This window comes from Pseudophryne corroboree, chromosome 5, assembly GCF_028390025.1.
Source record: "Pseudophryne corroboree isolate aPseCor3 chromosome 5, aPseCor3.hap2, whole genome shotgun sequence".
NCBI lineage: Eukaryota > Metazoa > Chordata > Amphibia > Anura > Myobatrachidae > Pseudophryne > Pseudophryne corroboree.
Window position 1 is genome coordinate 334,349,365 of NC_086448.1, and position 13,649 is coordinate 334,363,013.

General features: G+C 48.2%; 1 protein-coding gene across 6 annotated transcripts in view; it reads left to right on the forward strand.

Annotated features, from left to right (window-relative positions):
• NT5C3A (5'-nucleotidase, cytosolic IIIA) overlaps positions 1 to 13,649 on the forward strand; it is a 236,780-nt gene that overhangs the window by 157,847 nt on the left and 65,284 nt on the right. For all 6 annotated transcript variants that reach the window (XM_063922542.1, XM_063922543.1, XM_063922547.1 and 3 more), the window contains one exon: positions 2,011 to 2,109. In XM_063922542.1, coding sequence (XP_063778612.1) covers positions 2,011 to 2,109 — 99 coding nt within the window. The remainder of the gene's footprint in view (positions 1 to 2,010; positions 2,110 to 13,649) is intronic.

The following is a 13,649-nucleotide window of genomic DNA, read 5'->3' on the forward strand; positions in this document are numbered from 1 at the left end:
CTAATACTATGCTAGAGGAAGAGAGATGCAGATGCACACTCTTAGCACTAAGAACACTGATAGTAAAAATAATTTAAATAAACCTTCACAATTAACATGGAGTATAATTGAAGTTCTTAGCACACATTTGCGCAAATATGCGTGCCCATGTACCGCGGCCAGGTGACTTCATCACATGGGTCCCTAACATTCCTAATACTATCACATTCTATAAATTTATTCAGGACTTACCTCTAAATAGGGCCTTATCAATGTGTGATCTGAAATGGAGGAACCCAGCTAATTAAAACACCTGAGGGTGAATGGGAGGAGTGCCAATACCAGAGGAAGGAAGCCTTGCCTTCCAGTGTACAATATATACACAAATATAGTGGAAGAAAGGGGGGAACCTGGCTTGCACATCCTATTACTAAAGATATCAAGAGGTGCTATCATGCTGAGGCTTCTAATACTATGATGGAGGAAGAGAGATGCAGATGCACACTCTTAGCACTAAGAACACGGATAGTAAAAATAATTTATATAAACCCTCACAATTAACATGGAGTATAATTGAAGTTCTTAGCACACATTTGCGCAAATATGCGGGCCCATGTACAGCAGCCAGGTGACTTCATCACATGGGTCCCTAATATGTGGTGGTATTCTGCGACGTAGAAAAAGTCACAGAAAGAATTCTCTATAAACAGACGGAGTCGTGCCGGGAACAATAAAGCGAAAACGCCTGTTATCCTTGACCAGACCAGCACATACAGGAGCAAAGGCCTTGCGAGCACACGTAACTTCCACAAAGTAGTCCTGGAAAACAACCCGCTTGTGCCCGTCCTATACCAAATACCTCTTCCATCTGGATGCATGCCAAATAGCTCCACAATGCAGAAACTTAAGACACCGGAAGATCACCACACGCGGTCTGGCGTTAGGGTTATCATGAGGCGGTTCAAGGCGATGAGCCCGTTCAACTACCATATCGGAGCAAGCGTCCACAATGTCTAAAAGTTCCAGCAAGGAGGTAGTAATAAAACAGGGCAAGGACTCACCCTTAATGGATTCTGGCAAACCCACAAAGCGCAAATGTTGTTTGTAAAGGGTATCATACTGCTGCTTCAAAGTAAACACATCCTGAAACACTTCTCCCACCCTGTCATCAGTAGTTTGCACTTGTCTCTGCAGCTGTAAAATGTTACTGTTAAACTCCTGCAGTGCCTGCCTGAATGAGTCGACTTGTTCCTGCATCAGAGGGGCCATGGTGTCCTTAATAGCCTGTACAATGTCTGCATAGGATGCAAATATAGGAGCCATGGGACTAAGGGGGTAATTCCAAGTTGATCGCAGCAGGATTATTGATAGCAATTGGGCAAAACCATGTGCACTGCAGGGGAGGCAGATATAACATGTGCAGAGAGAGCAAGATTTGGGTGGGTTATTTTGTTTCTGTGCAGGGTAAATACTGGCTGCTTTATTTTTACACTGCAAATTAGATTGCAGATTGAACACAACCCACCCAAATCTAACTCTCTCTGCACATGTTATATCTGCCTCCCCTGCAATGCACATGGTTTTGCCCAATTGCTAACAAAAATCCTGCTGCGATCAACTTGGAATTACCCCCTAAGTGTGAGGTAGAGCTGCTGGAGAAGGGGAGAAGGAGCCTGGGAGTGTGTTTGTGAGGAGGTCATCTTAGATTCGCGCCTCTCACGCTCTTGGCGCTGGCGCTGTTGTTTGCTGGGCATGGAGCAAGTCAGAAACTTCAGTGTAGTGGTGGCGAAATTCCAGCTGTCAGGGCCCTTAAAATGGGTCCGAAAACGTAGAGAAAGTTGCTGGCTTCCAGGAGCAATTTCAGGCTGCAGCCATCTTTTTTTAGGGCGGGGCCGGATTGACTCTTACTTATAAATTTGTGCACCTCTCAAATAGGTGAATAACATATTTTTACCCTTTTAAAATTTGTGCGAATATAATGTATTACTTTTCTATGTAGTGATTAACACTTTAATGTTCTTTTCTTTTCAGATGCCAGAATTTCAAAAGAAAACTGTCCACATAAAGGACCCGGCAAAAGTAGAAGAAATAATATGTGGGCTGATAAAGGGTGGTGCGGCCAGACTGCAGGTATGTACTGATAGCGCTGTAGGTTAGGGAGCTTGGACTTACTAGACTCCTTACTAAAACAGAGGCTAGTAGTGTTGCAGAGAGTGTATGGCATCATTACAGTATTTGCTTGCTGGAATGTTCCTTATTACAAAAGAGCATAATTAAAGAGATGACTATGCAGTATTTCTTTCCACATCCCGGATAATTACTGACATGTGAGCAGGCCATAATGAGGATTGTATAAACAGTGCCAGATTAAGGTCCACATGGGCCTGGAGCTGAAATGTATGAAGGGCCTATAGTGTGCCTTGGCAGGAGGTATGACAAGCGCTGCGGGTGGTATAAATAGGGTGTGGCCTTTGCCATGGGTGTGTCTATCTCCATGGAGGTCATAGCTAGTGCCTACCTTCAACCATTTAATAGAGGAGCAGACCCATACACACACACAAATACAGTGGTCATCGAAGTGGGAATTTTGAAGTTGGGGTATGGCAAATGAAACAGGATTACTGGGGGGACATGGCCACTGAAAAGGAGTGTGTCCTTCAAAGTACATACATTAATGTGCCCCCTCCCCTCCTAGTCTGTATAGCTTCGCATTAGTGTGCCCCCTCCTTCCTAGTCTGTATGTGTATTAGTGTGACCCCCTCCCTTTCTAGTCTGTATGTGTATTAGTGTGACCCCCTCCCTTCCTAGTCTGTATGTGTATTAGTGTGCCCCCTCCCCTCCTAGTCTGTATATGCGTCAGCGTGCACCCCCTCCTAGTATGTATGCATATTAGTGTGCCCCCAAACCCCCCCCAGCCTGTATATGCTGTAATCAGGGCTGGTTCTAGTACTTGTGGCGCCCAGGGTGAACGTTTCCTTTGGCAAACCCCCTCTTCCCATTGAAAACAGGGACACTGCGCGCCAATGGGCGCATGTAAAAATATAGGGGTGTGGCTTTACAGGAAGTGGCATGGCCACATAATAGTACCAATTCACATTACACCGTGCAGTAGTGTCCATCAGTCACATTACACCACACAGTACAGGGACGGGCGGTGAGCTAAATGGCTCAGGAGGCACTGGCTAGCACCAGAGCTAGATTCACAGTAGTACCCCATATACATGCCAGGAAGAGTATATATATATATATATATATATATATATATATATATATATATATATATATATATATATATATATATATATATATATATATATATATATATATATATTGCACCAGGTACAGCCCCTTATACACATTACGCCAGGCAGAGCCCCTTATACACACTGCACCATGCAGAGTCCCTTATACACATTGAGCCAGGCAGAGCCCCTTATACACATTGCGCCAGGCAGAACACTGTATAAACATTGCGACAGGTAGCCACTTCTATACATTACGCCTGGTAGCCCTTTATACACATTGCGCCAGGTAGCCCCTTATATACACTGCGCCAGGTATCCCCTTATACACTTTGCGCCAGGTAGGCCATTATGTACATTGCACCAAGTAGGCCATTATGCACATTGCACCAAGTAGGCCATTATACACATTGCACCAGGTAGGCCATTATACACATTGCGCCAGGTAGGCCATTATACGGGTGGTATTCATGTGACCGCCGGTCAGCTGACCGACAGTCACATGACCTCCTCCGTGAGCCCGACGGCTCACTATCCCGATGGTCGGCATGCCGACCAACAGGGACTATTTCCACTCGTGGGTGTCCACGACACCCATAGAGTGGGAATAGAACCTGTGGCGACCACAGGTCGCCACCGAGCCCGCAGCGTGGCAAGCGCAGCGAGCCCGCAAGGGGCTTACTGCACTCGCCCCTCCCCGCCGGGATCCCGGCGTCGGTATGCTGCCGGGATCCCGGCGTCTGTAAGGTGATCGGCGGTCAGGAGACCGCCGGTCACCAGTACTACACCCCATTATACACGTTGCGCCATGTAGCCCCTTATACATGTTGCACCAGGTAGCCCCTGGAATGCAGCATAGTACTGCTAGAAGAGGTTCGATAAGACAAATATGGACCAGGGTTATACATTAATAAATGATATCTATACAAAGAGCACACATTATTATTACCATTATGCATAGCGCCAGCGCTGTACACTGGACTTCATTTGTGGATGCATGGTACAGGAGCATACATACCTGATTCCAAAAGCACATAAAGGGACGGACACAACAGTGACAGAACTAGTGAGTGGTGGGCCCAAGTACACACCCACCCCACATAAAAAAAAATAAAAAAAATAACAAATTTATATATATATATATATATATATAATTTGCAGCAACCTTCACTGCTGTTACAGTAAGGTGTGCATGAAGCACCGACATTTAATAGGACGTATTTCTCTGGCTGCCTCCAGTCACCCACAAACATACTTCAACTCACCAATTCTCTCACTAAGGGTGGGATGTACTGCAGCTGAAAATGCAGCCAAAACGTAGAAAATCATGTTTTCAAAGTTTTGCTGCCATTTCTCTTTGCAATTCCTTCTGAAGGATCAAATCGGATCCTTCCCAGCACCCCCGATGGCCACAGCTTCACGCTCTGAATGTGCAAAGGACAGCTCTCATTGAAAGAGCTGTCCTTTGTGATTTTCTAGGTACATACCAACATTATCAATGCCGGTATGTACCTGATAAGAGGTGGGATGTACTGTACCACATCGCGGATGCTTAGTACATCCTGCCCTAGGCCTGCACAGAGGCTCCTCTACAACACTGGCTGGTGACCGCCACATACAAAAACAGCTACGGCCACACATTTGATCTCGCATCGATGGGAGGAACATGGAGGGAGGGATACACATGGGGTGCAGGGCTGGGGAGACAATATGAACACCAGGGGAAGAACCAGGGTAGCTTGAAAGAAGACAGGAGGAAGACATTGAAGGAAGACAGGGGGAGATGGTAGGAACAGGAGGAAGAACAGAGGAGATGGGAGGAAGAAAGAAGAACAAGGGAAATGGGAGGTTCCTAAACAGCATGGGCTGGTAATTGTTACATAAAAAAAAGCTGTGGTTGTTTAGCTCAGATGAATAGGGAAAGCCGGGAAAGAACAGGAGGAGACGGGAGGCATTTGAGAAACACAGGGGGAATAACGGGGGGAGACAAGAGGAACACAGGAGGAATAACGGGGGAGACAAGAGGAACACAGGAAGAATAACGGGGGAGACCAGAGGAACGGAATAACGGGGGAGGGGTGGGGACAAGAGAAACACAGGAGGAATAATGGGGGGGAGGAAACAAGACAAACGGAATAACGGGGAGAAAGACAAGAGGAACGGAATAACGGGGGACGACGACAAGAGGAACACAGGAGGAATAACGGGGGGGGGGGGAGACAAGAGGAACGGAATAACGGGGGGGGGGGGACAAGAGAAACACAGGAGGAATAATGGGGGGGAGGAAACAAGAGAAACGGAATAACGGGGAGGGAGACAAGAGGAACGGAATAACGGGGGACGACGACAAGAGGAACACAGGAGGAATAACGGGGGGGGGGGGGGAGACAAGAGGAACACAGGAGGAATAACAGGGGGAGACAAGAGGAACACAGGAGGAATAACGGGGGAGACAAGAGGAACACAGGAGGAATAACGGGGGAGACCAGAGGAACACAGGAGGAATAATGAGGAGACGAGAGCAGCACAAGGGGATTAACAGGGTGAGATTGGAGGAAAGAGAACGAAAACGCTGCTCTTGTGACGGTAGCGTCTAGTTTCTCTTCGTGGAGGGGACCTTTCCCATAAGCCCCTGGGTCCATGTCACAAACTATTTGGAATAGTAACCTGTGGCGAGCGAAGCGGAGCGAGACACTGAGCCTGAAGCGAGGGTCCAATGGTGCATAAATACAACAAACTAGGGTAGGCTTGTAAAAATGTTTTCCACAGCCCCATATCAGGCCAGCCCACCAGGAACACATATCAATCATCATTCTGCATCAGCACACCAGGGCTGCCCACCTCAGCCATCCCCCGCCACGCAAGCATCGGCACCCAGGACTCTCATACGCGGCTATATCATGCAGTACCGGGAAGGATGCGGCTCTAGGTAAATTGTCAGCCACAACTGAGCCAGGCGAGTGGGCAGCAGGAGGTGGCTTGGGGGGGAGGGGGGGGGGGGGGGGCTGGCCAGTGCGGTGCAGGAGGCAGCGGGGGGAAGGTTGTCAGTGGTGCCAGCCAGCGGGCGGTGTGTGGTGCGGCTGGCGGCGGCGGGGGGGTTTCAGTACGGTCTGTGGTGCGGGAGGCGGGTGTGCTAGCCAGCGCACCGCGGTGTGTGTGGGCCAGGGGGGAGGAGCTGAGAGTACAGGAGAGAGCAGCTCTCCTCCACCGCTGGCTAGGCAATTCGATAATCTGTTGGGAGGAGACGCTCAAGAGGAGAGCGACTCCCCCTTCTCCTCCTGCCGGGATTTACTGAGGTGGGGATGAGACACTGTCTAGCGGCAGCATACAATGAGTCAGAGTGACTCATTGTAATGCTGGCGATTATGGCCCTCTTATCTGCGGCAAGCTGTGGGCCTATTTTCAGTGGGGGGCCTGGAACTGCTGCTCCATCCGCCCCATTGTTAATCTGGCCCTGTGTATAAATATTATGGAGATCATTGGTTTTGGTTTACAGACCAACATCTCCAGCATATCAAGTGAATAATGTTTGAGTGATAGGAAAGGGGAAAGTAGCCTAACATTTTACCTGGGATGCTTTTTGGGAGTTCCATAGACTGCATCTTACTAATCAACCATCATAAAGGTCAATTCATGTATAGTGTTTTTGTTATATTAAAAAATGGCAACAAAGTACTGGTGAAATCTTACAAGCCTGTTCTATACAGCATTTATAGCGCTGTGGGGGACTTGACAATTACAATATGTAATAACGATGCCAGCGTTCCCTCGTGCTGTAGTGCTAAGGAATGATTACATTACATTAGAGAGAGTTTCTTCAGATAGAGAGTAATTATTCATAACTGTTACATGCTCCTTTTGCATTAATAGCGCTTTTAAAATACTGTAGATCAGGGGTGTCCAACCTTTCACCTTCCCTGGGCCACATTAGAAGATGAAAATTTGGTTTGGGCCGCACATAAAATAAAATAACAGTAACGATACCTGATCATCCAAAAAAAACATATAAAACATAGTTAACATATTAAACTTACTTGGAAATGAAGTTAGTGAGATGTTTGACATTGTTTCTCAGCCACCGGAACCGAATCCAAAACCAAAACACAAAACCCGAAAAATTTCCGGTGCACATCACTACTTAATATACAGTGATGTTTGAGGCTTTTAAAATACAATTCTGTAGGTGGCAGGCCTTACGGGACAGGTTGTGCAGGAAGATGCGCAGTTAAAGGCTGAAAACAAATAAAATCACATTATTTATAGGACAAACCACAGAGAAACAACAGGAGAGGCTGCAGTAGGGGATTGGAAAGGGCAAAAGAGGACACACATTTATATTCCAGTCGGGACTGCTATTTTTTTTTTTTTTTTTCCTCTCTCCCTTCAACGTATACTGTTTCACTAGGGGAGACCACTGCTATTTTCTCAATGAATGTAACAAGTTTACTTAATAGAAATGAAACCAGCTGAGTCTTTTGTTCATTAACATAAGAAAAACTCTTAAACATTCAATAAAGATTTGTCCTGATTTGTGCTTATTGTAAAGAGAAAAAAACTACATTTGAAATGTAAGCCCCTCCTGCCCCTCCTGCCCGGACTCCCTTACAGAGAATTGTGCCTTGCAGCTGATGGCCTGAATGCTTTTATTTCAGAAGGGGGAAGTCCTCTGAAGTGTTGCCCAGTCTTGTATGGAGTGAAAGGAAGGGGGTTTGGCAAGGACACCATGTACCGGTAGCAGCCCACAGCACGCACCTACTTTTTTTAGCCAGGATTTGCTAGTTTAGCCGCGGCCGCCGGCGCCAGAGACTCCCGCCTCCAGCTCCGTGCTCTCTCTAGCCGGGTGCACGCGTGTGATGTCACATGCACGTGCGACGTCATGACGTCACACGCGCTATGTGCCTGCGCCCGCATCCCGGAAGCACAGAGAGCCGCGTCTAGTGCTGCTGGCTCTCCAAACTTGAAACTTTAGAAAACTTTAGAACAGAATTTCTTAAAAAATAAAAAATTGCACTGGGCCGCATTACTAGCCGACCTGGGCCGCATGCGGCCCGCGGGCCGCGGGTTGGACAAGCCTGCTGTAGATGGTTATACTACTGTGTCAAAACCTGTAATGAGATAATTTGTATAAATCACTGCCTAAAGCCAGACCTGTGCCATGGCCTAAATAAAGACCTGGCCAATGGCTGTTTGTTACAGTGCATCTGGAAAGTATTCACAGCTCTTCACTTTTTCCACATTTTGTTATGTTACAGCCTTATTCCAAAATTGAATAAATACATTTTTTCCCTCAAAATTCTACACACAATACCCCATAATGACAATGTGAAATGTTTTATTATGATTTGTGCAAATATATTAAAAATAAAAACTAAGTAATCACATGTACATAAGTATTCACAGCCTTTGCTCAGTACTTTGTTGATGCACCTTTGGCAGCAATTACAGTCTCAATACTTTTTGAATATGATGCCACAAGCTTGGCACACCTATCTTTTGGCAGTTTAACCTATTCCTCTTTGCAGCACCTCTCAAACTCCATCAGGTTGGATGGGAAGCGTCGGTGCACAGCCATTTTCAGATCTCTCCAGAGATGTCCAATCGGATTCAAGGCTGGGCTCTGGCTGGGCCACTCAGGAACATTCACAGAGTTGTCCTAAAGCCAGTACTTTGATATCTTGGCTATGTGCCTAGGGTCGTTGTCCTGCTGAAAGATGAACCGTCGCCCCAGTCTCAGGTCAAGAGCGCTCTGGAGCAGGTTTTCATCCAGGATGTCTCTGTACATTGCTGCATTCATCTTTCCCTCTGTCCTGGCTAATCTCCCAGTTCCTGTTGCTGAAAAACATCCCCACAGCATGATGCTGCCACCACCATGATTCACTGGAGGGATGGTATTGGCCAGGTGATGAGCGGTGCCTGGTTTCTTTCAAACATGAAGCCTGGCATTCACGCCAAAGAGTTCAATCTTTGTCTCATCACACCAGAAAATTTTGTTTCTCATGGTCTGAGAGTCCTTCAGGTGCATTTTGGCAAACTCCAGGCTGGCTTTTTACTAAGGAGTGGCTTCTGTCTGGCCACTCTACCATACAGGCCTGATTGGTGGATTGCTGCAGAGATGGTTGTCTTTCTGGAAGGTTCTCTCTGCATAGAGGAATGCTGTAGCTCTGACAGAGTGACCATTGTGTTCTTGGTCACCAGCCTGACTAGGGCCCTTCTCCCCCGATCGCTCAGTTTAGACGGCCGGCCAGCTCTAGGAAGAGTCCTGGTGGTTCCAAACTTCTTCCATTTATGGATGATGGAGGCTACTGTGCTCATTGAGACCTTCAAAGCAGCAGATATTTCTCTTACGTCCTAGAGGATGCTGGGGACTCCGTAAGGACCATGGGGAATAGACGGGCTCCGCAGGAAACATGGGCACTAAAAAGAACTTTAGATATGGGTGTGCACTGGCTCCTCCCTCTATGCCCCTCCCCCAGACTTCAGTTTGATACTGTGCCAAGAGGAGACTGGGTGCATTACAGGGAGCTCTCCTGAGTTTCCTGAAAGAAATAATTTGTTAGGTTTTTTAATTTCAGGGAGCCTGCTGGCAACAGGCTCCTTGCATCAAGGGACTGAGGAGAGAGAAGCAGAGCTACTTAAATGCTAGGCTCTGCTTCTTAGGCTACTGGACACCATTAGCTCCAGAGGGAGTCGGAACGCAGGTCTCTCCTAGCTGTTCGTCCCGGAGCCGCGCCGCCATCCTCCTCACAGAGCCGGAAGATAGAAGCCGGGTGAGTATGAGAAGATAAGAAGACTTGAGAGGCGGCAGAAGACTTCAGATCTTCACTGAGGTAACGCTGCGCGCCATTGCTCCCACACAAAACACACACGGCAGGCACTGTAAGGGTGCAGGGGGGGCGCCCTGGGCAGCAATTTAAACCTCTGGGACTGGCACTGTATATTGAAGATCTCCCGCCAGTTTTTAAACGGAATCAAGCGGGACCGAAGCCCGCCGCTGAGGGGGCGGGGCTTGGTCCCTCAGCACTCACCAGCGCCATTTTCTCCACAGCACACCGCTGAGAAGCTGGCTCCCCGGACTCTCCCCTGCTGAACACGGTGACAGAGGGTTTAAAAGAAGGGGGGGGGGCACATAATTTGGCGCAGTGAATAAATATATATATATATATATATATATATATATATATATATATATATATATGCGCTATCTGGGTATTTCTCTAACGTCCTAAGTGGATGCTGGGGACTCCGTAAGGACCATGGGGAATAGCGGCTCCGCAGGAGACTGGGCACATCTAAAGAAAGCTTTAGGACTATCTGGTGTGCACTGGCTCCTCCCCCTATGACCCTCCTCCAAGCCTCAGATAGATCTCTGTGCCCGAACGAGAAGGGTGCACACTAGGGGCTCTCCTGAGCTTCTTAGTGAAAGTTTTAGATTAGGTTTTTTATTTTCAGTGAGACCTGCTGGCAACAGGCTCACTGCATCGAGGGACTAAGGGGAGAAGAAGCGAACTCACCTGCGTGCAGAGTGGATTGGGCTTCTTAGGCTACTGGACATTAGCTCCAGAGGGACGATCACAGGCCCAGCTTGGATGGGTCCCAGAGCCGCGCCGCCGGCCCCCTTACAGAGCCAGAAGGCAGAAGAGGTCCGAAAAATCGGCGGCAGAAGACGTCCTGTCTTCAACAAGGTAGCGCACAGCACTGCAGCTGTGCGCCATTGCTCTCAGCACACTTCACACTTCGGTCACTGAGGGTGCAGGGCGCTGGGGGGGGGCGCCCTGAGACGCAATAAAAACACCTTGGATGGCAAAATAAAAAATGCATCACATATAGCTCCTGGGCTATATGGATGCATTTAACCCCTGCCAGAAATCCATAAAAAAGCAGAAGAAAAGCCCGTGAAAAAGAGGCGGAGCCTATCTCCTCAGCACACTGGCGCCATTTTCCCTCACAGCTCCGTTGGAGGGAAGCTCCCTGTCTCTCCCCTGCAGTCACTACACTACAGAAAGGGTTAAAAAAAAGAGAGGGGGGCACTAATTAGGCGCAGTATTAACTATACAGCAGCTATAAGGGGAAAAACACTTATATAAGGTTATCCCTGTATATATATAGCGCTCTGGTGTGTGCTGGCAAACTCTCCCTCTGTCTCCCCAAAGGGCTAGTGGGGTCCTGTCCTCTATCAGAGCATTCCCTGTGCGTGTACTGTATGTCGGTACTTTTGTGTCGACATGTATGAGGAGAAAAATGATGTGGAGACGGAGCAGATTGCCTGTAATAGTGATGTCACCCCCTAGGGGGTCGACACCTGAGTGGATGAACTGTTGGAAGGAATTACGTGACAGTGTCAGCTCTGTATAAAAGACAGTGGTTGACATGAGACAGCCGGCTACTCAGCTTGTGCCTGTCCAGACGTCTCATAGGCCGTCAGGGGCTCTAAAGCGCCCGTTACCTCAGATGGCAGATATAGACGCCGACACGGATACTGACTCCAGTGTCGACGGTGAAGAGACGAATGTGACTTCCAGTAGGGCCACACGTTACATGATTGAGGCAATGAAAAATGTTTTACACATTTCTGATAATACGAGTACCACCAAAAAAGGGGTATTATGTTCGGTGAGGAAAAACTACCTGTAGTTTTCCTGAATCTGAGAAATTAAATGAGGTGTGTGATGATGCGTGGGTTTCCCCCGATAACAATGGATAATTTCTAAAATGTTATTGGCATTATATCCTTTCCCGCCAGAGGTTAGGGTGCGTTGGGAAACACCCCCTAGGGGGGATAAAGCGCTCACACGCTTGTAAGGGCTCTACCTTCGCCTGAGATGGCCGCCCTTAAGGATCCTGCTGATAGAAAGCAGGAGGGTATCCAAAAAGGTACTTACACACATACTGGTGTTATACTGCGACCAGCAATCGCCTCAGCCTGGATGTGCAGTGCTGGTTTGGCGTGGTCGGATTCCCTGACTGAAAATATTGATACCCTAGATAGGGACAGTATATTTTTGCCTATAGAGCATTTAAAAGATGCATTTTTATATATGCGTGATGCACAGCGGAATATTTGCAGACTGGCATCAAGTCTAAGCGCGTTGTCCATTTCTACCAGTAGAGGGTTATGGACACGTCAGTGGTCAGGTGATGCGTATTCCAAACGGCATTTGGAAGTATTGCTTTATTAAGGGAGGAGTTATTTGGGGTCGGTCTTTCAGACCTCGTGGCCACGGCAACAGCTGGGAATTCCATGTTTGTACCCCAGGTCGCCTCTCAACATGAGAAGACGCCGTATTATCAGGCGCAGTCTTTTCGTGGACAAGCGGGCAAAAGGTTCCTCATTTCTGCCCCGTGACAGAGGGAGAGGAAAAAGGCTGCAGAAATCAGCCAGTTCCCAGGAACAGAAACCCTCTCCCGCCTCTGCCAAGCCCTCAGTATACGCTGGGGCTTTACAAGCAGAATCAGGCACGGTGGGGGGCCCGTCTCAATGAATTTCAGCGCGCAGTGGGCTCACTCGCAAGTAGACCCCTGGATCCTTCAGGTGATATCTCGATATCTCAGGGGTACAAATTAGAATTCGAGACGTCTCCCCCTCGCCGTTTCCTAAAGGAATATCCAGGGCTTATGGTCAAGCCTGGAGACATCACTTCACATAAATATCCTGAAGCTAAGGGACATTTACAATGCTCTAAGCTTAGCAAGACCTCTGCTTCAAGGTCAGCCGGTGTTGATCCAGTCGGACAACATCACGGCAGTCACCCACGTAAACAGACAGGGTGGCACAAGAAGCAGGAGGGCAATGGCAGAAGCTGCAAGGATTCTTCGCTGGGCGGAAAATCATGTGATAGCACTGTCAGCAGTATTCATTCCGGGAGTGGACAACTGGGAAGCAGACTTCCTCAGCACGACCTCCACCCGGGAGAGTGGGGACTTCACCCAGAAGTCTTCCACATGATTAAAAACTCGACAGGTATTGCGCCAGGTCCAGGGACCCTCAGGCAATAAGCTGTAGACGCTCTGGTAACACCGTGGGTGTACCAGTCAGGGTATGTGTTCCCTCCTCTGCCTCTCATACCCAAGGTACTGAGATTGATAAGATGGAGAGGAGTAAGCACTATATTCGTGGTTCCGGATTGGCCAAGAAGGACTTGGTAACCGCAACTTCAAGAGATGCTCACGGAGGATCCGTGGCCTCTACCTCTAAGAAGGGACCTGCTCCAGCAAGGACCCTGTCTGTTCCAAGACTTACCGCGGCTGCGTTTGACGGCATGGCGGTTGAACGCCGGATCCTGAAGGAAAAAAGGCATTCCGGATGAAGTCATCCCTATCCTGATCAAAGCCAGGAAGGATGTAACCGCAAAAACATTATCACCGCAATTGGCGTAAATATGTTGCGTGGGGCGAGGCCAGTAAGGCCCGACGGAGGAAATTCAACTGGGT